The sequence below is a fragment of the Adelges cooleyi genome, unplaced genomic scaffold (assembly GCF_023614345.1).
Source record: "Adelges cooleyi isolate 19-005CV unplaced genomic scaffold, UGA_ACOO_1.1 ACOO_flye_CR_arks_rails_tigmint_CR_PRNA_784, whole genome shotgun sequence".
Lineage (NCBI taxonomy): Eukaryota > Metazoa > Arthropoda > Insecta > Hemiptera > Adelgidae > Adelges > Adelges cooleyi.
Genome location: NW_026096496.1, coordinates 2,361,912 through 2,385,434, shown reverse-complemented (window position 1 = coordinate 2,385,434; position 23,523 = coordinate 2,361,912). Strand labels below are relative to the sequence as shown.

Sequence of the window (23,523 nt, the reverse complement as noted above, 5' to 3'; positions counted from 1 at the left end):
AACTGAAATGCTAAATAACAAGGATTCGACAAATTTAAATATATTTTGCATTAAAGCAGCTGGGCGAATGTTTTAGCTTATTGGTATTGAAATATTGTAATCTATTGTTATTAATAAAAATATAATATATACGTAATAAATTATTATGCAATGAATCTTAACTCAATCTATATAAGCAAGAAGCAACAAAACGATAGATCAAGATCGATAAGTCGATTAGTAAACTTTTTGTAGTTATCGTTTTTGAAAATTCCCTGGAAATATAACACAAATTGCAAACTAAAGACACACAAACAGGTGCACCGCCTCACCTTGCGTGTAAGTTTATTGGTTGTAAAATATTAAAAAAAAAAAAAATTACACACTTTGTAAAACATAAGTATCTTCGCCAAAAATCCAAAACCGATTGTAAGCCCATTCGCGATTTTCGTTTTCTCAATTTTCTGACTCGATCAAGCCAGTGTTGCCTTTTGAGTGCTTATGATGAAGTCCTGTTGTTTACGCTTGCCGGTGAACACCTCGTGTCTAAAATGAATACAATGCAAACAAATACAAATACACCATTCGAAGCGAATCTGTAGATGGTAGAAATATTAAATAAGTCATAGTTAAGTTGGAATATTTGCACACTATTTGGATGCTTTCTCAATTTTCTCGTGGAAGAGGCGGACCTTTTAAATGTTTACCCAAATAAATACCTTTCAGGTACGATTTCTGATATAAAGATTAACTCTGCGTTCCTAAATCGGTTCAGCGGATTAGAATAGATGTCGTGGGTCCAGAAAAAAAAATAATAGCCACGCATCGAAGCTAAAATATAGTTAAACCGCAACCATACAACACAATCAAATGTAGAATACTCACATTTGCTGATATTTAGCCAATTCCTTTTTGTTCAAAGACGGTTTGGTCTGCGCCAATGCACAACGAAAATGTTCAGCAGTAATTTTAACATTCTGAAAAAAAACAGTTAAATATATATATATATTTAAATACATCAGCGACACTTTTGATTTATAAAACAATACTTGATAAGAATTTAAATTTGAAAAAACATGTACAGTGAGATTGGAATTTAAACCCAAACCCCAATTTTTCGTTTTTAGAAAATATGTCAACTTTATTCTGTTCTGATCGCCATCGAATAGTTTATCCTACTTGATAACCTATTTAGTTTCCATATTCAATTTGTATTACACGATTATAGTTAAGATAAACAAGATATACCTATTGAATAACATACACTTATTTAAAAAAGTCTTTGGACTTTGCTAGATTTTGGTCGACTTAAATTAAAAAAGTACGTCAAATTAAAACCACTAAGATAGCAAAAGCGATAATACAGATGTGTTTGAACAAAAAAAAAACTATGAGTTATTTATTTAGACATTTACCATTAAATAAACTGAATCGCTTTTTCATGAAAGGGAATAAGTGAAAAAATCCAAAAGTTTTAGTAAAGCACATTAGTCTTATAATTTAAATCGTTGACTTGTTCCTTTTGATGTACAAACATGTTCGTCTCACTCTACAAAATTGTTAAATTTTAGTTCCCAATCTAAGCGATTTTCTATTCTTAAAATATGTTTTTCATTTATTGTATTTTTCTAAAATCTATGCTACGAATTAATTTTTTAACAATTTTAAAGGTTTAGTTCATTTTTCTATAAAATTTTTATTAAGGAAATAATCCCTTTTTTTTAATCCAAACAGTTGTGTTTTCGATTAACAATTATTAATATGTAACTAAATACATTTCAGATATCTTAATCACAAAAAAAATAATGCCCGCATTATTAAAATAATACAAATATTAAAAATTTTTGCAAGTTGGTAACATGACTTTAGACCCAAGAGGTCTGCTGTTAATATTTATATCCAAATAAATTAGGACTTTTATTAAGCAATTTCAGCCATTTTTAAATATTTTTAGATCATTTTTAAGTCATGTTACAGGCTATAAATATAATTCATAAGTGTCTGCAAACAGTGTACACTATAAATAATTTTATAATTGATATTTCACCTAGATGAGAAAAAATGAATACAATAAAGGTAGAATATATTTTTCCTTTATCGAGTACATTTTTACAGTTTTTTTCAATAACTAGGTTATTATCCTATAAATAGTATAATATGTCTTATGTATAACCAAGTTTTACACAAGACAAAAAAGTAACACAAAGCTGCTCTTATGGCCGCTTACTATATATTATGAATATACCACTATATCGCTCGTTTATTATTATTAGCTGTTAACTCCTTCATAAGAGTTATTATTTAACCCTTTTATTGGCAATTCACAACCGAGCACTACTATACAATATAATAAACGGCGTTGAGGGTTATGTAATTTCCCGTCAAACGACTCGCAAAGGGGAACGACTCGCTAATTATTATTATTATTATAATAGTCTAAACGACGATAACGTATTGCGCTCGTTACCGACCCGAACAGTGGAGATAACAATAAATAATAATATACGAATTACTTCTGAGAAGTAATTATTAAGTTTACCCGCCAAAACGGTGGTTGATAGCGTGTCTTCTTTAAGCCGTGTGTCGACTTCCTACGAGATAAGTAAGAGCTGAAGATACAGAGAAGTGAAATGACAAAGAAAAGACAATTACTACAAAATTGTAATTATTTTCAGAAAAAATTAAGTATTTTGCGTTAAACGGAACAGCCCGTACACCGTTCATAAGAGCTAGAAAACTGGTAGGTAATAGGTATAGAAAAACAGATAGACAATCTACCATCGTTATTATTAAGTCACACTTTTGACTATAACTTTCAGTGGCCAAGATAAATAACTCCATAGTTGACCACTAGAGTGCGCTAAAAAAAATTAGCAATTATACTTACATACATTGTTTCAAATAACTTTAACTGCCTGTCCTGAAAACTTTGATTTTATAAAGTTAATCGGTTTGGCATCTGAGCGCCTCATTTGGTCGCCGGATTTCGATAAAAAAAAACAAACTATTCTTAGGATTTTCTTTTTAAACACGAACATGTGTTATGCGGGAGATGGGAAGAGTAAGATGGTTGACAGGACCGGGGAACCGGGATATTAGAGGAGAAGTACACGGTTGGAAAGGGGAATTTCAATAAATCAACCCGGAACGTCCCGTTTTTGTTGGTAAATTGCTTTTGCGCAAAAACAAATAATATCAAAGTGTGGACGACGATCGATAACTATATATAGTTATTAATATAGTATTTATTTTATTATATTATATTATTAATAATAATAATAATAATATTGTGTGTCGCCCGTGTGAAGAAACGAGGACCAATAGAGGGCAATAAAAATCAAAATTATCAGCAAACAAATGGTGCCCGGATCGAGTGTGGCTGTACACATTATCCGGACATAAAACAAATTGTCTAGCGCCCTTCGGCACCTCCCTTCCACCCCGTTTTAGGTGTACTTAAGGTTTGGGGGGCAGGTTTTGAGGGGTGGGGTTTGGGCAAACAGATAAAAATCCGAGATAACCACCGACGTGCGACCGACACGCGATGGGATTAACGCGATCGTCTCGCACAAGTCCGTCCCCTGTTGATCTTTATTTATCGTTGGAATTATATTATTGTTATTATTTGTCGTTTAAGTATCTTACTTATACTGCGTTAACAATGACCGTCGACAGTAAACAAAAAAAAACATTGCCAAAGTAATTTTTTTTTTTTCCCCGTAAGAAACGATTAAATGAAAAAAAAAAAAAAAAATACTCAACCCCAAGTGTCAACCCATCCGTAATTTTTATACAATATACGTTTTAAGGAAGCATACTTAAAAAAAAAAGAAAAATTGCCTGAACCCTCGATAATTTCTTAGCCGCTAAACATGATTTTTTCATGTGGCAGTTTTATAGAATTTGAAAATTAAAAAATTCACTCCTTTCCCTTCGAAATCCAGGAAAACACCCAAAAATCTGTACATTATAGTATATTTCAACTCAACATTATGTAGCGCCATAACTTTTTTTTTTAAATTACTCCTAAATTGGTATAAAATATTCTTTATACAATGTTAGCAACATACTTGATTTTTAAAAAAAATTTTTCAACATTTATTAAGTATACAGGCTCTATCTTTTGTACAAATACAAAATACATAATATGTTTATACTTCTAACAGGTAGAAACCTACTTTGTTCTTAAAAATACTTCGGTTTAAGTTTTCAAAAAACCATTTGAATTTTTTATAACTTCTACATGGTATCGATCGTGGATCAAGTTTAAAACTATTTTTAGTTAATTGATAATCTCTAAAAAATATATAGTAATTTTTAAAATATTTTAATAATTTTTACAATAATATTGAGAACGAAAATTAAAAATATGCTTCGAACTAGGTAGTATTGCAAAAATCTATATCCGTTAATGAAATATTATATCACTATCATTTTAAATGGAAAATAATGTACTAAAAAGGTTTTGGAAAACTATATTTGAAGTTATTGAAGTTTCAAGTTAAGAGCAGGAGGAAAGGGGAATGTAGTATTATTTTTATCTGCGTGCACTCCTCCTCCCATCCTTGCTTTTAAACTTATAACTTTAAAAATAATTTTTCAAAACTGGTTATCAGCCAGTCAAAATTGTTAGTACATTATTTTCAATTTAAAACGTTAATGAAATGTATGCGTTACCATTTAATTTCCAAAAGTTGCTATCAAAAAACTAAGTTGAGGGGGTAAAAACAAAAAATATTTTCAAAAATTTAGATTACATGGTATACAAACTATATACAATTTTAATTGCTGATAAGCATTAGTACTTATAAGTATTTTGTATTTGTACAAAAATAGAGCCTGTATACTTTATAAATGTTGAAAAAAAACTAAAATGTCATGATGTTGACAATACTTTTTATAATAAGAATATTTTATACCAATTTACGAGTAATTCTGAAAAAGTAATGGCCCTACATAATGTTGAGTTGAAATAAATTGTGTACATTTTTTTTGGCGTTTTCTGGATTTTGAAGAGGAATGGGGAATTTTTTAATTTTATATATCTATGAAATTGCCACATGAAGAAATCGGTTGTGAAAAATTTAGATCACATTGTAATCAAACTATATGAAAAAAACAATTTAATTTCTTGTTAAACCCTATTGATATATTGAGTGGTTCTCGATAAAATGACCACCCGTTTTATATATATATATATTTTTTTTTTTTAATTTCTAAATGTCATTAATAAATAATATTATAATTTAAAAATATTTTATTTACATTATTATAAAATGATAACTGATATGTAATCATGATTTTATTAAAAAATGTTTATTTGTTTTTAAATAATTCTTTTCTTCGACCCAACCCACAGCCATAAGACAATATTCATGTCAAAAGGACATACTATACTTAATGTAAAAATGTATACTTATGTAAAAAAAAATGATTTTATCCTTAACGAAACTGTTGAAAGTAAAATCAAATTTATTTTACTGGCTAATTATAATATCATTTGTTGTTTGTTAATTTGACCGCATCGATAACGACCGTTTCAACCCTGTTTTTCGAGTTTCAGGAAACATGAAATTTTCGACATGAAACGTTTGTGCAGGTTTAGACTGTGTAATGCGTTTTTTGGAAATTCCGTTCGGGCCAAGTCTGCCAACTTCGTTCGGGCCAAGTCTACCAACTGCGCGGTGACTTGTACACCGCCAGAGCAGCCCGCGTCGGCGATGGCGGCCGATTGCGAGTCAAGGTGCATCATGGACCACTACGTGTTACCGGACCCAAAGCTAGAGCCCAAAGTGGTGATCGTGGGCGGCGGTATGGCCGGGCTGTCGGCCGCCCAACGGTTGGCGCACAGCGGGTTCACCAAGTTCTCCTTGTACGAGGCTTACGACAGGCCCGGCGGCCGGATCAGGACGTGCTACATCGGCGACACGGTGGCCGAGCTGGGCGCCGAGGTGATCAACGGCGGATCGATCGCCAACCACTCGTACACTCTGGCCGCCATGGAGGGCCTGCTCGATCCCGCGGCCCGTGTGCCTTACGACCGGTTCAGCTGTTGGCATTTGACCGTCGACGGCCGTACCATCGACCCGGCGATTGTTTACGAAACGCTCGTCCGGTGAGTACTTGCCATTCTGGGGACAGGTCTGTGGAACGTTTGCTTGACCCCCGACCCCGACGGTTCCAGGTTCGACGAGATCAAGACACAGGCTTACGAACTGGCCCACTCGGACGACGCCGGCGATCACGGGACGCTGTCGGAGTACATGACCGAACGGATTATAGACGCGGTCAAGGACTACCCGCACGCTTACCGGGCCGATAGCGCGCGCATCATGGCCACCATGCTGAACGAGTTGCGCAACGAGGTGGGGGCCGACCTGGAGGCGGTGAGCGCCGACAAGTACGGCAGACGGGTGGCGATACCGCCGGACGACCGGCTGAGGGTGCCGGCGGGCCAGGTGCGGATGCTGGCGCCCGTGTTGCACGACGTACCGGCTTGCTGCATTAAATACTGCAAACCGGTGGAGCGCATCATTTGGTACGACAAAGATTCCGATAGCCGCGCGTCGGTGCAGCTGTGCGACGGCACGTCGGTGGACGCCGACTACGTGATCGTCACGCTGCCGCTGGGCGTGCTCAAGTGCAAGGCGGACACGATGTTCTGGCCGAAGCTGCCGGAGCGCAAGATAAAAGCCATCTCGTCCATCGGGTACGGCCACCGGGACAGGTATTTCCTGGAGTACACGAACCCGTTCTGGATGCAGTCGGAGGGCGAAATGCTGTTGACGCGGTCGCCGGACGAGACGAGGGACGCCGAGCACGCGTGGGTGACGCGGCTGGGCCGGTTCCGCGAGCTGCCGGGCACGCGGCACGTGCTCGAGTTCGAAGTGGCCGGCCAGGACGCCGCCTTCCTGGAGACGGCCGCGGACGTCCACATATCGGACGGCGTCACCGCCGAGTTCCGGCGGTTCTACCGCGACCCCACCATACCGGCGCCCTGCAACATCGTCCGTTCCAGGTGGTCGCTGGACCCGAACTTTTGCGGCGCTTACAGCTTTTACAAGCCGGAGACCACGCCGCGCGATTTCGCCGTGCTCGGCAAACCCGAACCCGACGGGACGGACCTGCCCGTGCTACTGTTCGCCGGCGAGGCGACCGACGGCGCCCACTACGGTACCACGCACGGCGCGAGGAAGTCGGGAATCCGGGAAGCCGAGAGGATAGTCCGCTACACCGACCAGCTGGGCGGGCCGCCGCCGAAAGAACGGTAGCTGCTGCCATTGTCCGTTTGTTTTGTTTGTTTATCTTAAAAAAAGTCATTATACTATTGTATTAGCTGTCTGTTTAACCAGAATGATGCATTTAAATAGAGTACAGAGTCCGCGGCGGACCGGCGACCTGTCCGCGCGGACAGTCCGCTTTCTGTTTGACCGATCCTTTAGGGTCATAAACTACATGTTGCCTCCGAATTGCCTATCCCAAGAATATCCAACTCCATTCTTACCTTTTAACCTTTAGCAACGTAAAAAGATATCATCCAAATCTGGTTATCGACCAGTCAAAATTCTCAGCAAATTATTCTTAACAAAATGGCTATTTTGAATTTTTTTGTAAAAATGTAACAAAAAAATTAAAAACATTATTTAAAAAAGTAAAATAGTTAAGTGCAATAAAAAACGTAGTGCTTATATCGCAATCAATTAATTTTAAAAAAATAATCTCAAAATTTTTAACTAAAACAAAGTTATTTAATTTGTTTAACGAAAAACCTACTTTAAACGTTTGTTTATCAAGACAAATATAATGCTTTTACCCTTTTAACTAGTTGGCATATTTTAAAAAACGGCTAAAATATGCCACAATATCAATTTTTGCTGAGAAGGTGCAGTTTTTTTTATATTTAATTTTTGTTTGTCTCTGAACATATCAGCACATACTCCAACATATTTTGGTACCGTATTAATATTAACTTTTAGTCCATTGAAAATGCGGACTTGGTTATAAACTAAGCAACACTTTATAATGGAAAAAAAAAACAGTTTTAAAATCGGTTTGACAGACACCAGTAGTTATGGTATTTATTTTTTATACAATTGAGCTCTTTGCGTTCCTCTTAAAATCGATCGCCCTGTATTATATAGACATTTCATCGTTCGGATTACACAATTTACTACACTAACAGTCGGCCTGGTGGAAGAATTACCATTGTACTGTCCCAGTCTGGATTTAAATATCCCACCTATCCGCAGGGCCAAAGACAACAAACCCCGGTCGCCCCGTTCACAGTGTATTATTATCGTTTTACATGTCTTCCCCTCGGTGTTGAAAATGTGTTTTGTAATTAAATTCTGTACAATTTGCCGCCGTCGCCGTCGTGTTTTCGACGAGAACCCTTAATGGTCTGTCGCTGTTTGCTCGGTACACACAAACCGATAAAAAAAAAAAAAATTAAACGAAATTCAATCAAGTAAACGGTCCGCGTCGATTGTAAGAGCCACCGACTCCACGGTCGAAACGATTTTGTAAACAGACATACTCCCTTTGTGTATTATAATACTGTCCGCCGAATCGACCGGCCGGTTTGGTGAACTCTCGAAGGGCTGTCGGTTTGTTTATTCATTTTTTAGTTGTAAAAGGGACAAACGAAGAGAGCTAAGAAGAAAACAATGTGCGCGTTAAAATCCGGTGAAAATCAATTGTTTAAAAATGTATATTCTTAACAATACATTACCAACACATCCCTTTTCAAGTTGGGCTACTAGGATATACTGACAAAAAATCCCTTTAACGAGTTAAGTAGTTTATAGAAATACAATATGATCATGAATGAAAAACAATAAAGCCAGGAAGATAGCGCAGCAGTTGTAAATGTGGATAGGGAATTTAAAAAACTAAACATATATTTTAATGTAGTCCGAAGATAATAAAAACCTGGCTAACACTACACACTTGGCCAGATTTTTTGTAGCTATTATTTTATCCAAATTAAACTAATTTGGATAAAATAATAGCTACAATACTAAACTAGTATTGTATTTTACAAGAGAATGAATGGAGTAGTAAGTATTGCTTTAAACGAATTACCATACATTATTTAGCAGAGTCTTCAGCTGCAATTGTTTGCATCCTTTCTGCCGTCGAAAAGCAATTCTTTTTTTTTTTAATAAGTAAGTAATGTTACAATATTATTTCTTATTATTATATAAAACACATAAAAAACAAATCACATTTAAACACACACTAACTTGGGGGTAATTTTTTTTGCTGAACGTGAATGTAAATGTATGCCACATATTAATCTATCACCTCTGGCTATTTTTTAAATCACCTCTCAAGTTGAAAAAAACATTGTTTTGTGATATTTTTAATGTGTTTTCTAAAATCTACTCCAAACAGTATTTTTTATTCTATTTTCTACTCGCTGAACTTGGGGAGTTGTCTCGAAATTATTTAACATACATTTTTTATACACACAAAAAAATAATGAGAAAATTCTTATTAAATTCTTAAGACTTATTTTTATAATATACCCTAAGAGATTGTAATACTGAGTTCCGACAATTTGATTTAAATTTGTTCATCATGTTAAAACTTAACGTTCCGTAGTTGTTTTTTATTGGTATTTTTTTATGGCAATTAAGATGGTTAAAGAGTACTTCTACTTTAATTGCCAGACTTGGTCGAGATTCTTAAACGGGAAGCGAATGATTTATCATTTTTATGTTTATCTTTATCTCATATTTAAAAATTTTACCTCTATAATAACGATAACATTTTTTTTTTTGGTTTACTTCTTGATAAACGTTACATTCAAATACAGTACTAGGTAAAAAAATGTATTAAAACTAAAAAAAAAAAAAAGTTAATTCTACTTACGTTTACGGGTAGTGAATCATGAAATTCTGAACCTGTAATCATAAAATTGTAATTTAATACTGTACATTTCTAAATAGAACAATTTTTTAAAAAAAATTAACTTAAAAAATCCAAACTTTTTAGTTTTTAAGAAAATATCTTTTTTTAGTACATACAACCCATGATAAGAATATTATGAACTTTATAAAAAATAATGGTTCTTTTTTACTAGGAAAATATTAGAATACACGACATAAACTATGAAGACATACTAATAAATATTGTTAAGTTCAAATCATGTAAACCATACAAAACATATATTTTTAAATGTAAAGTGACCCGTTGACGTTTAACTAATTAAATCTTTTTTTTAAGACATTCTCGTTAAACACTTTTGATCTTAGAAAAGAAATTTCATTAAAATTTAGTATTTCTATGTAACAAAATTAATTTAAGATTTTTATACAAAAACGTATAAAGCTCTGATAAACCAAAAAACAGCAATAATAGTTCAATATTATATGTAGTCTTAGCCAAACCGGAATAATCATATAAATCATAATCATTTATTGTTTGGAGTAATATTTCAATTAAATAATTTTTAGATATTATATTATATAATTTGATCGATTTCAATAATTTGTTATACCTAATGGTTTTTGTGCAGTGAATAAATACATGTTTATTCGGTTTTATATTTTTTAAACTAACCAGTTATCTCACCGACGATTCGACAACTTAAATTTATACTTTAGTTGAATTAATTAAAAACAGTAAAAATGTGTATAAGCCCTCATAAAAATCTCAAAACCACTACATTTTTAATTAAAAGTTTTTTCAAGTTTTAAATGACTTAACAAACCGTTTCAAAAGGTTTTATAAACAGTTTTACACCCATCATATTAACTAACTTTAAATTAGTTTTTTTTTCTTTACTTATTAGTTTTAAACTTGTTTTTTCTTTATAAATTATTTTTGAGGACTGTTTGAGTTGGAATGCACTTGACAAACCTGTTGAGCTATGAAATTCTTTTTCCGCTATCGACAGTGCAGTGTACAATAAGCCGTTCAGGTCAGCCCCCGTATAATCGACAGCTTCCGCTGCTACAGCGTTCAATTCGACATCGTCAGACAAAACCAGTTGTTTGCAAAACACCTTAAGAATATCTTCTCGTTCGTCCTGAAAATTGTTTAACAATGTATTCAATTTTGTTACATAAACAAAAAATAATAACGAAATTAAACTGTAAAGGAGATACGAATTGTTGAAAATAAAAAATGACGGTAAATATTAAATAAAATTGTTTGTCTGAAAAATAATAATAATCCAGTTAAAGGCACCCGACAATTATCAATAACATATTATTAGTGAAATTATTTAGAATAATATTATGTATTACAATGTCGGGAACGGCACAATTTAATTTCACTCCAATTCGACCCGGCCTTAACAGAGCAGAGTCGATGAGGTCCGGACGAGAAGTGGCGACCACGACCCATACGCCTTCGAACGTATCGATACCGTCCAACTGGGTCAGAAACTGGTTTACGACTCGATCAGTAACGCCAGTCTGGTCAGAGCCTCGTCTTAAATAACAAATAGAAAAATACATTAGTACAAGTTACAACGAAAACAATTCATAGTCATACAAACTATACAGACCTAGGCGCTACGCTTTCGAACTCATCAAAGAACAATACGCACGGTTTGGCGTTTTGAGCCCTAAAAATGGCAGAAATGTAGTAAATAAACAATTAATAATAAATAAATAAAAGTAACAATAAACAACAAATAAATAGAAGAACCTAAAAATCCCTAAAAATATCCCATTATGACCGATTGCCGATTTTCACAACATAACTCGCAGTAAAATAAGAGATTATTGCCAACCAATGCCGGACAAGAGTACCTAAACTGTACAACTGGAAAACATCTTAAATGCAGCTTACACGATTGTCGCTTTGTCTAAATTCTCAGTGTAAAATCTTAATAGTGTAAAATTCTTAATTGAGAAAATGTAAGCAGCTTTGATTATACGTAATTTCATAAGAGAGCCGCTAACACAGTTAATAATTTTAATGTAGTCTGAGCCGTACCGGGACAAGGTTATTTGAAATTATTTTTTTTTATTTAGAGCTTCGAGTAATATTTTAATTAAATACATTTTTGTTTGAACATACATGAAACCTATATTATTTTAATAATGTTTTTTTTTTTAATTGATTGTGTAATAACAATATTCTTTTGTATAAAATATAAAACAAAGTCAAAAAGTTTTGGTAGTAGTAGTCAAATAAATGTTTTTTTCGTTTTAATTATTTACCGTATAATGTTATTTCACCTTTTATTTAAATAACAAATAATAATTTGTTATTATAAGAGTTAAAAATTTAAAAGAACATAAAATCTTAGTCCAACTGTTTCGGTTTATGTAAGATAAATTTAGTTTGTATAAAGGCAAAATACACAAAATTGCCAGGAAAAACCTGGGAAGTGTTACTCAACTACTTTTTGAAAAATTTTGAATTTTGTTGTATTTTTTTGAGCTGAAAATGTTTTAAATTTCTATAAGTATATTCTGATGAAAATTAATTTTTTATTTAAAATAATTAAATTTAAAAAAAAAGGAAATAGGACCTTTAATATTTTATTCTTTGTTTCGGATTATTAAGTGAGGAAAATATTTGAAACACAAGACTTGTCACATTTTTACAAAGGGCTTGGGGCGATTATTTCAAAAACCATTGCAATAGTTCTAAATATATAGAATAATTTTAAAAAAGAAAAAAAGGTGTTTTATCTTTCATTTAAAGTGTTGCTTATCGAAAACAGTGTAAAAATGAATACCTTTGAAACACTTTTCTAACGTTCTCTTCGCTTTCCCCAACATATTTCGATAATATTTCCGGTCCCTGGAACAAATACATAAAAAAAAATTATTTTTTTTTATATTCTGCCTTCGGATGAAAAATAAAAATAAAAATTATAGCGTAACACTTGTCTTACGTTAACCGAAATGAAATTAAGACGACTCTCTCCGGCCACGGCTTTGGCCAATAAAGTTTTGCCCGTTCCAGGAGCGCCATATAGTAAAATACCGGATTGCAGCTTCAGCGGACACTGACTAAAGACATCAGAGTGCTAAAATGATTATAAAAAATAAAAGATATAAAACATAACACAATAATAATGGTTCTTAATATTGTGATTTGTGTGTGTACTTACTAAAGAAGGCCAAATTATTGTTTCGGTAATTTTCTGCTTGGCTTCTTTTAGTCCGCCCACCGTTGAAAAATTCAGCGTGTTCTCTTTGAGTAACTTTATATTGTGTAATGAAAGCGGAACAATTTCTTCGAAAACATTAGTTAAAACGGTTCGATTTAACGTCTTCTTGTTGCCTGCACGACATAATTTCAAAATTACATAAAAGTTTGAGTCATGTAAAGTCTGTACAAATATGATGTTATTTTTGTCTATATATTATGTCAGTAAACGTTACTTACCTTTTAGCATTTCAAACATTACTCTGTCGGAATAATCTAAAAGATCCTGAATGACGTAAGAATCCATTTTTTCGCAAAGTCGCAACATAAAATCTTCATCGACGTCGCTGTCTAGTAGTATTTTGTTTAAGCGTTTCGAAATAATAGTTTTACGACTTTGCTGTACAATGTTAAAAATACAAAATAAAAACAATACTATAAACGACTATTTAAAATTCTAATTGTATTTACTTCTATTTATTTAAATAAAAATAATTAGGGCTGAATTTGTGTTTTACCTTGTCGATCATTGGGATATTTATGACGGTTTTAAAAACGTTTTTGAACTCTTTAGAAAATAATTTTTCCTTTTCTTCGCTCATCGGCTTTGATGTGCAAATCACTCGTATGCATTGTTGACCGCCCGTGTAGGTTTCAATCATTTTCATTATTAAATGAAGTGGCCTGTGAATTTAAACGATAAGAATTACATTTATATATCTCTTTCATTTAAACCGCCATGTCCCCGAATTTGAGCTCTTAGTTTTTTGCAGGTTATTAATTATTGCTATTTTAGCTGAGAAGTGCTTGTTTTTTAAATTATGTGTTATTTATATATTTATTAATAAATTTACTATTTTTTCATAATGTATTCTTTTGAATCAACTGTGTATAAAAGTACCAATTTAGTTAAAACATTTCTTTTGTCATGGGTAGGTACTTAATACTATCAATCAACTAATTTCAGAAGGGATATTATAATTATTTTGGCGCTGGCAAGTGAATTTGTTCAAAACTGTATTAATGCATATTTAACTTTTAGACATTTCGGTTAAGTTGTTGACAAAATACAATTTTGAAAGTTAGAATTGGAATTTAGACCAATCTGCAGCAGGTTATGTCAGCAAAGATAATTTTTATTTTATTTCTGGCACATAATAATTAATTTATCTTTTGTATATCTCATCTATATAGCACCAATATAACAATAGAAATAGTCAGATAAGTTCCAGATTAGAACAAAAAACTTCCCTAGAAGCAGGGAAACTTTTCTTTAATTCAGTGTTTCTAACGTAGGTTTTAGACTTAAAAGTTTGAAAATTAGATTGAAGCAAGAACTAAAAGTTTGGATATAAAATATACAATTCCTATAACCTAGTTTTATAAAACAATATAAGATTATTCATTTGTATACATACAATTAAACAAACTAATTAAATTAAAATTAATTAATTAATTAATTTAAAACACTATTTTAAAACAGTGTTTTCTATCACATTACCTTAAGATTATTTTCGACATGTCAGCGTGTTCGTTCGGTTCAGAGTTCAAATGACACAAATCATCGAAATCGTCGATAACGATTACAGCTGGTTGATAATACAAACCGTCTTCAAAATAAACGGCCAACTGTTTGTAAACCGTATCCATAAGTTTTCCTAATAAGAAAAAAAAACAATAATAATTATAGTAAACGAAAAAGCTTTTGGGGAATCAAACAACTGTAATTATTGGCCGAAATAAACGTTAAATGACAAAATTTAGTTTTGATCCAATATGAAAAAAAAAACATAATATTTTAATTTTATTCAATCTTAGAGCTATTAAATCAGTACAAAACTGTCACCATTGGTCTAAAAATAAGCTAAAATAAAGAAAAAAATCAAAATAGTCTATTTATTATTTACAAGAGCTTTAACGACTATCGCTAAGCTTCCGAGAACTACGTTTAAAGTTTACAATTTCTCGCATACTTGTCGTCAACTTGTTTAAGTTAATAATAACTTTTGAACTGAACAAATTTTTTCATTTACCAAGTCTATAGATCAGAAATCGTACCTCAAAGGAACTTATAAGGTATTAACTATACACATTTTCTGTATTAGGTTATATTAAATAATGCTTTGTTAAGAGTAATATTCCATTAGGTACCTGAAATGTAATATCTTATTTAGAAAAGCTAACTTTCATAATTGGTATTCAATACAATACAATTTTGTAGAATATATAATTATATTAGATCGAAATTTGTTTTGTTTTAAGTTAAACCTTTTTTTTTTTTTAAATCACCTAATTTTTTGTCATTAACTCATAAAGACAATTATTTTTGTTTTTAAAAAAAAAAAAATAATAAACTTTATAAAAGTAATTTCCTATCTCATTTTCTACCCGTCCTACTTACATTTGTATTTTTCATATTGCTGTTAAGGTTAGAACTAATGAAATTAGATTAGTATAAATAAACATGCTTTACAAAAACTTAAAAAAATGTAAGTTTAAAATATTTGTAAACAACCATTACCGGCCAAAAAACGTCCATTCACCCAAATAATCTTAATGAAATACGGACACTTGGAAAGTTTACGGCAAAAGTATTTAGCAGCTGTCGTTTTTCCTGTTGCAACGGCACCTACGACAATATGACATTAATGTATTGGTACTTAAACATGCACACTTTATAACCCTTTACCAGTTATCAATAGATTGTCGGCAAAAAAAAAACTTTGCCGCAAGTTGACATGGCACTTTAGTCCGAGTTCTAAACATAAAGATCCGGTCGTTGTCATTTCATCGAAACACCTGTAAAACGATAACAAACATTTTTAAAACATACATTTTTAGTTCAAATCAAGAAATTAAAATTATGATGTTAAAAGAGAACTGAGAAAAAAAAAGATTACGTTTACACACTTTGAATTGTAAAATTCCTGAGACGGAGAAAATGTGATGATGTCGCTTTCAGTGTTTGGACCTTGGATCACTTGTTCGTCAGTTGGATTGTCCTCAACACAATTGTTCGTACAACTGAATTTCAACAGCTTGAAATTGTATTCGTTTACAAATACGTACGGTAAACTCGACGGACTGAACGACACGATTAAGTCCAAGTAATGAATTTTATTACCGACGATCCTCAATAACGAAGAATTGTTTAAAACCAAACATTTTTGCCGTTTTATTTCGTCGTTTAATCGTTTCAAAACGTTTTTCAACACATCATCTTTATTGAAATTTTTCTGGGAAAAAAAATTATATAAACAGGTGTTTTTTTTTTATTTTGTAAATTAAGATTAAAACGTTCGACGGACCTGTTGTTTCAACGGAACAATGGTAAAATTTTGAACGCTGCAAACGTCGTTTTCCAAGTCAACCGGTTCCAAAATAACTTTAGAGTTCATGTTCAACCTCAGCAGTTTACTTAGCGTTTTGGTAACGTAAGCAGTGGGCCAAGTGATAAGATTCATTTTTTCATAGTTGTTCATAGCTCTATCCAGAGGACACAAGCCTACCACTACGCTTTTTGTGCTTGTCGTCCGTTTGTTCTTAGAATCTTTCTCTTGCTTTTCGTTTAATTTTTCTAATACTGACATTTTAACAAAATGATTGCCAAACGAAAAACAATCGTTGGCGTCACTGTTAAACAGTTTTTCCACATGCAAATCAGCGATCAACACGGTATAATCGTAAATATGATCAGATTCCAACAGAGTGTTTTCTATGGGTATTGTTCGAAAAATACACCTTCGACGATCCTCAATCGGTTTAGCGGTATGAGTTGGAGTTGGATTTCGAGTCAGAGTTGGAGTCGGAGGTAGTGAAAAATGATGATTTTCATATTTCAGTTGTCTCGCAATATGTTCTTTATAGTCCACAGAGTCGTACAAGTATCTGGGCGTTATCACTATTTCAGTCGAGTCCATCAACAGTCCGACTTTCATATGACTTGAAACGGCATCTGAAAAACAAGTTTTTTTTTAAAAATCAGCTAGATTGAAACTGAAAAATCTCACAAACAGTAACACAATATTCTGCATTTCGACAAGAACAATTATGGCAAACATTATTTACCAACAAATATGTTCAAATGTACAAATTTTGAAACCCAAATTGGAATTATTTGATCTTTGAAGACGATTTGTAACTGTTGCAAAATGGCGTCTTGAAGTGGACTATTGTTCAGCAGCTAAAACACACGTTGTTGGTTTTTTTTTTAACACACACCAGATTTCATTTGCCATTGAATTGTTCTAATTTATAATCTGATCAAACAAACACTCACCAACAAGTCGAAATCTTCTTCCGTGACTGGCGAGACCCAGATCCGTTGCAAGTACGGGGCCTCATCGAATACCGCAATGGTAACGAGCTGTGATCTGCGCAGCTGTAACGCGGTAAGCATTTCGAAGCTCATGTTGAATGCGTCATCTCCGTTGGCGTTGCTCGGTGTCTGGCAGCAGGACATGTAGAAATGCCGTTCTTCATCTTGTCCGCTGTCAGTCGTCGTCACTTTCAGACACACCTAAAACGGTCGCATTGATGAAATACAAATGACTGATCCAATCGGACGTACCTGACCGTGAGAATAATAATGTTTACCGATTTTCTGTTGTTGGTACAAGCGTTGATGTCACGTATCAGACTAGACGCTAAGTGTACAAAACAGTCCTCCACCGGAATAACGCGCACGCTCAACACACGGCTGTCCATCGCCGATTTCGGTTCACAGCCAACGTAAATTGAATGTACTCACAGCTGTTGTTGTCGATGGAAAATTATAACTAAAAAACATGTTGTTGAATATTTTGTTAAACAAACCATATAAAAAAATTTTAAAAATGTTAAACCACAAAACTCGGTTGCTTATTCGAAAGGTTTCTCGTATACAAATATTATTTACAACGTTTCAAAACTAAATCGTATTAAACGGTTTTCCGGTGCGTTTTCTCGAGCAATTAAATAAGTTTAAAAATATTAATATGTAGTTCAATCATCATAAAAAGAGACGCCGCGGAAAAGTGACAATGTAGTTGTCAGTCTTATCAAAATTGTTGTTATCAACCGATCAATATAATATTTACCTCCGTGGCAGAACAAAAGCCAACACGTTATATTTTACCTCCTTATTAACATTTGGCGCTATTTCCAATTATTTCAAAATCATCCCAATCGGTAGAAAATGTCTGTATAATGTCTCACCAGGACTATATAGGCTATGGTTGCCAGATTTCAAAATTCTGGACTACAAAATTCTAACTACAACATTCAACGGCTATAAAACCAACTTTATTTTGGTGGGAGGTGTTTTGTTTTTTAAATGAAAATTTTATTTGTAAATTTTTATACAAAACTTTTAATATACATTTGAATAATTTCCCAACAGCATAGGTTAGTGACGTACTAAATATATATTACATTAAACAACAACTTTTTTACTTTCTTTTAGTTTTTTGCTAATTGCCAATAGAAACAAAGTTATGAATCATAAAACAAATATATTGCTCAACATTGCTTTTAACGTTTTTATTTCCATTTTATTGTATTCATCAGTTCATAAATTACACATACTATATGAGAATATTCTTTGAACATTGCATTTAAACCTGGTATGCACATTAAAAACCTGACTATTATTTAAAAATTGGAAAATCACCACCATCACTATTCTTCACTGATTTAAAAGTAAATGTCCATATTTCTGAATTTTAAAGGATTGAATTATTTCATTGTATTCCACACATTCTTTAATAATTGTGAATGCATCGAATAAATGTGCTCCATTAATTAAATAGTTATTTGGAATAATAGTTTTGACAAATTTAATCATATTATGACAAACCATAGTAATTGCTAAAAATTAGCTACATGGTCGCCTTGTGCGATACGTTCTTTAAATTTAATAGAGAAAGCTACTGCTGATTGTTCTTCGTCTGCTATTTATCTTAATTTATTATTTATTATCATTTTTTTTTACCGAGTTAACGCACCGTTGCAATGACCTTATAAAAATACAAAGACAAAATTGTGTGAGTTAATACACCAATAAGGTTTTTTACCACTCGTTGGATTTAACCAAAAACACGTCATGAAGTAAACAAACTATACAATACGATTGTACATTACATAATGTGTAAACTAAAAACAAGTATATTATATTGCATGTTTTGGATGGAAATTCTAGATCATTTTAACGCTATTATTAAAATCTTTTAAACTCATACATTACACCTTAATAACGCTGTTGTACCCGTCAAATCATTAAAGTTGTTCTTTTCAACGTATGAAAAAATAACGGCAAAATTATATACTTTAATTACATTAATTTACAAAAAAAAAAAATGCCAAGTAATGTTCACTGCAAAATTGTACATCATTAATGGCTTAATTATTTCATTTTTTATACTTAACCCTTCTTTATAAACAATCTATGTTAATAGATTAGTTGAAGAGGTTAGTCAATTGGCAGTGATTATTATTTAATATAGTTAAATGCTTTTTTTTAATACAAAAATAAACAATTAAGACAATAAATAATTATTTAGATTACATCTTTACTGCTTGAAAGAACTGAACAGTGAAAAACTGCCGAACAGCGTTAAGTCGTAGCCGAGTTAGTGCAAGTTGTTTAGGACTGCTTTGATCTTGTTTGCTTGATGCTCGGGTCTTAGTCCTTCAAGCAATAACAATCCAACCTGAAAAGTAAAAAAAACTTTTAAAACACAAAAACAGAAATATTCATTGGCAAAGCCATATTAAATTTAAATTAACTACATCAAATAAAATATAGAAACTAATTTTTTTTTCAAAACTCAAAAATTAACTCTCTCTTGTGAGTAAAAAACAATTATGAACTAAGTTAAGACCTTTTGTTTTTTATATGTGATAATTTAAAGCGTAGGCAGGCCCAATCATCTCCCCAAAAAATATATAAAATGGAAGTAGAATCAAAAGTTACTTTAGGAATTCAAATTTTTGACCAATCAATTGACCTAACCAATAGTAATAGTGATCAAAGTAGTAATGAATAATTTTTCAAATCAGAAATTATAAAATCCCCTAAATTAATTACTACAGGAAAAAATGACATAGGAAATGATTTTGTTACAAAGTAGTAGATAGTGATGCTAAGGAAAGGTCAGTTAAATCAATAGAAAAGAAAATAAGTTGTAGCGGGCGATGTCATATAATAGGGAATTCTCTCTTTTTATACTATAATGCAATATGCTCAGTTACTTGCTAATTTCTAGTTACTACTTTACAACCTGTTTTTATTTCACAATTTTTACTAGTTCCTTGTATATTTAATAAATTATCTAAATTAAATGCTTCAAATTCTTTTACCATGCTTTTTTCTAATAAATTTACAGTGTCCTGATTTAAATTTAATATTCGTAATTTCCTCTAAATCGACTTTATCATTTTTTGTATTCAAATTATTCACCGTTACTTTTAATACATAAATTATCTTTTTCACTTTTTTTACTTGATTTATTATTTCCACTTTTATTATTCAAATTTTCTTTTTCACTTTTATTATTAAAATTATTTTCTTCACCTTCAATATTCGACTTATTTTGTTCACTATTATTTGAATTATTTTCAATATTCACTTCAGTATTTTCTCTATGAATTACCTCAAACACAGGGTTTACAAAATCACAGGGAGTGGAGTCAGAGCTCACGTCGAAGGGTGACATAAAACATATTTTTTCACCAAATTACTTCACAATAGCACTTAAAACTACGAAAAAAATTTAATTACTCACAATAGAATTAGGTATACGATTGGCGACTTCGGCGACAGCAGCAAAAAATGTTTTCGATGGTGACTACAAACTGGACAATTGGACCGGTACTGGACTGAATAATTGCACCACCAAATTGAACCGCTACTGACAATTTATAATTGGACCGCTTACTGCTTACAGGACGTCAGCCACACAAAGAAACAGGAACGTTTTCAATAGGAGTTATCGAACCCAAAGGTGTGCACTTCCTTTGACTTCGAAAATGTGCCGCTACGGGTTACCTCCCACGACGATAATGAAAGTTGAAAAGTTAACTTCGGTGATGATACTATGACTGACTAAATCCAACTCCGCTAAGAGCTGCTATCGGGAATGCTTATATGCTGCTAGGGGGAGTTTCCCGGGATACGCCGACTTCGTGCATCATTCGGTAGGCGTATGTCGTTGTAATCAAATTTTATTAATTAAGCCCTATTTACAATTTACTGTTTGATAATGGTTACTGTGTTATTGTGAAAACATATATGTACGTTAATAATATATGTTTTCCAATGTACTGGGACTTAACTCTAATTAAGTTATTGTGTCAGGGTGGCGCTTTTAGTATTGTGGTTTAAACTCGGCGTCAGCCTGCCTTTTATGATTATACATTTTAAATTGTTCCTTTTAAATAAAGATAAATGATTATACAGAGTATACAGCACAGTAAAAGTCATATCTCACAACATAATGTTAACAGTCCTAAAAATTGTATCGTTAAATATAATTACAGGTCTAATTCTAGTTCGAGGGAAACTAAACGGAACTCTCAATGGCAGTAATGTTAATAAAAAAGATTATACGAATAAACGCTGTTGGATCTGCAATCGTTTTGGCCATGTATAGCCTTTGGATGTAAATCAAATATGAAAAATAATAATAATATGAGTTATCAAACTTTTTTTCACAATCAAACAACTATGTGTGATCTTTGTAATTATCTATTTATACTTTAACTTAACGATTGTTATTGCCAATTAATATTAATATTTAAATAATAAAAACTTAAGTTAGTTGGTATTAATAACTAATAAATACATTTAATTCGGAAAACATAATTACAAATTTAACTTTAAAATAAAATAAATAATTTGAATACACATGAATTATTTTGTTGTAATGTAACCATTTAGCTTTTAGACCATACTCATAATAATAATAATAATAATAAATGAATTGCCATGGTCGATCTTGTCAGGGAAAAGTCCTGCTCTTACCTAAAAGAAAACAAAAAGAGTATAATAAATTAAAAAGATATGTATAAATAAAAATAAATATGCAACTTATTTTACAAACTATCTTTACTATATAAGAAATACAGTAAGATGGGAAAAAAAAATGTATACATATTCAATTAAGTACGCCATTTCTGTTAGAGTTGCCAATGTGCCAATTTTATAATTTTGAGGTTTTGGTATCCATAGATACAGACAAAAATAAGCTATCATATGATAAAATTTCCAACGTGTTATCTCCATCGTAGAATAAATAAAAAATAAAACCAATTATGTATTACCTACTAAAATCGTTTTACACGTTTTAGTTTCTCCTGATTTTAGCACATGGGAGGTTTTTTCGCGGCAACGACGATATATTAAATATACTTTATATACTATATATTTAATTTCTTTTTTTTTTTAGGTTATTGATATTTACAACAACTCCCAAATTACTATCGATATTCGATTATTGACATTTGCCAACCACTCAAGAAAATAAGGATAACACTTAATGCGTCCTCGGGCATCAATACTAATGGTTTTAAAGACTATTTAAATTAACCTTTCTTTGCGTGCATATACTTTAGTTTTCAATTCATATTTAAGTGCAGAATCTATAAGTATGTATCTTAACAGTTATATTAATACGTCACTCAAGCCCTAATGATTTTAAATTACACTTATTACATATTAATATTGTTCTTAAATGACATCTATACATAATATAGATAATCTTATTGACCCTCTTCTAGAACGCGACTTTGTAAACTAGTTTTAAAATAATAAAGTAAAATGTAACGTACCTAAAAATGCAAATGAATTACTTTGTTTGAGACGTCAATTGTTCGGGTGTGTGTAGTAGCATCCTCAAGTCGACTGTGTCTTCTAACGAATCTAAAATACAAGTACATTATACCAACAATATTAAAACGATAGCAACGGAACTAATTTACAAATACTAGACATGGGTAATAATTTGTAATCACTATTTTAATTGGATTGTTATCGTAAACTATAATATAGCCTTATCACTGTTGTAATAATTTTCCGCTTCGGTTACTGATAAGGGATAAGGTAAAAAACAACACAGGTATGCCGGCGACTCGCGATGATCACGAAATGGCTGCCGTGCCGTAGTCGGGCGGCCTTGCGTTTCTGACGGGAGATAGCCGGCGGCCATTTCGTGAACACTACCACAATGCGAAACGAAGACTTACCTAGTTCCTCGACGTTATGCTGCCGGGTCGTCTCCGCAGTTATCATGGTAACCATGGTTGTGGTTACCAACCACCATCTAACGATTTACCTCCACCTACAGAATTCAAACCGTTTTAATTCTATCATATAAACAAACTAATAGATTAATAAGAATGCTACCTTCTGACTATTTTTCAACTAAAAGCTTTCAAATTGTACAACTG

The 23,523-nt window shown here is 32.4% G+C and overlaps 1 protein-coding gene across 2 annotated transcripts; it reads right to left on the bottom strand.

Moving 5' to 3' along the window:
* Positions 1-272: 272 nt before the first annotated feature.
* LOC126845364 (uncharacterized) lies at positions 273-23,040 on the bottom strand. Of its 2 annotated transcripts, none has more exons than XM_050584023.1 (22): positions 22,906-23,040; positions 20,862-22,099; positions 19,643-19,787; positions 17,695-17,876; positions 17,378-17,617; positions 17,167-17,281; positions 16,407-17,053; positions 16,009-16,334; positions 15,788-15,897; positions 15,620-15,727; positions 14,600-14,756; positions 13,617-13,782; positions 13,339-13,498; positions 13,061-13,233; positions 12,842-12,976; positions 12,683-12,747; positions 11,498-11,557; positions 11,235-11,421; positions 10,846-11,014; positions 9,856-9,887; positions 865-956; positions 273-525 (listed from the first exon to the last, which is right to left on the bottom strand). In XM_050584023.1, exons 4-22 carry the CDS (start codon positions 17,803-17,805, stop codon positions 453-455), a joined length of 3,126 nt encoding a protein of 1,041 aa, XP_050439980.1. In that variant the 5' UTR covers positions 17,806-17,876; positions 19,643-19,787; positions 20,862-22,099; positions 22,906-23,040; the 3' UTR covers positions 273-452. The 2 variants fall into 2 exon arrangements, with proteins under 2 accessions (XP_050439980.1, XP_050439981.1); XM_050584024.1 differs by having other exon boundaries at positions 22,927-23,040.
* Positions 23,041-23,523: the final 483 nt, after the last annotated feature.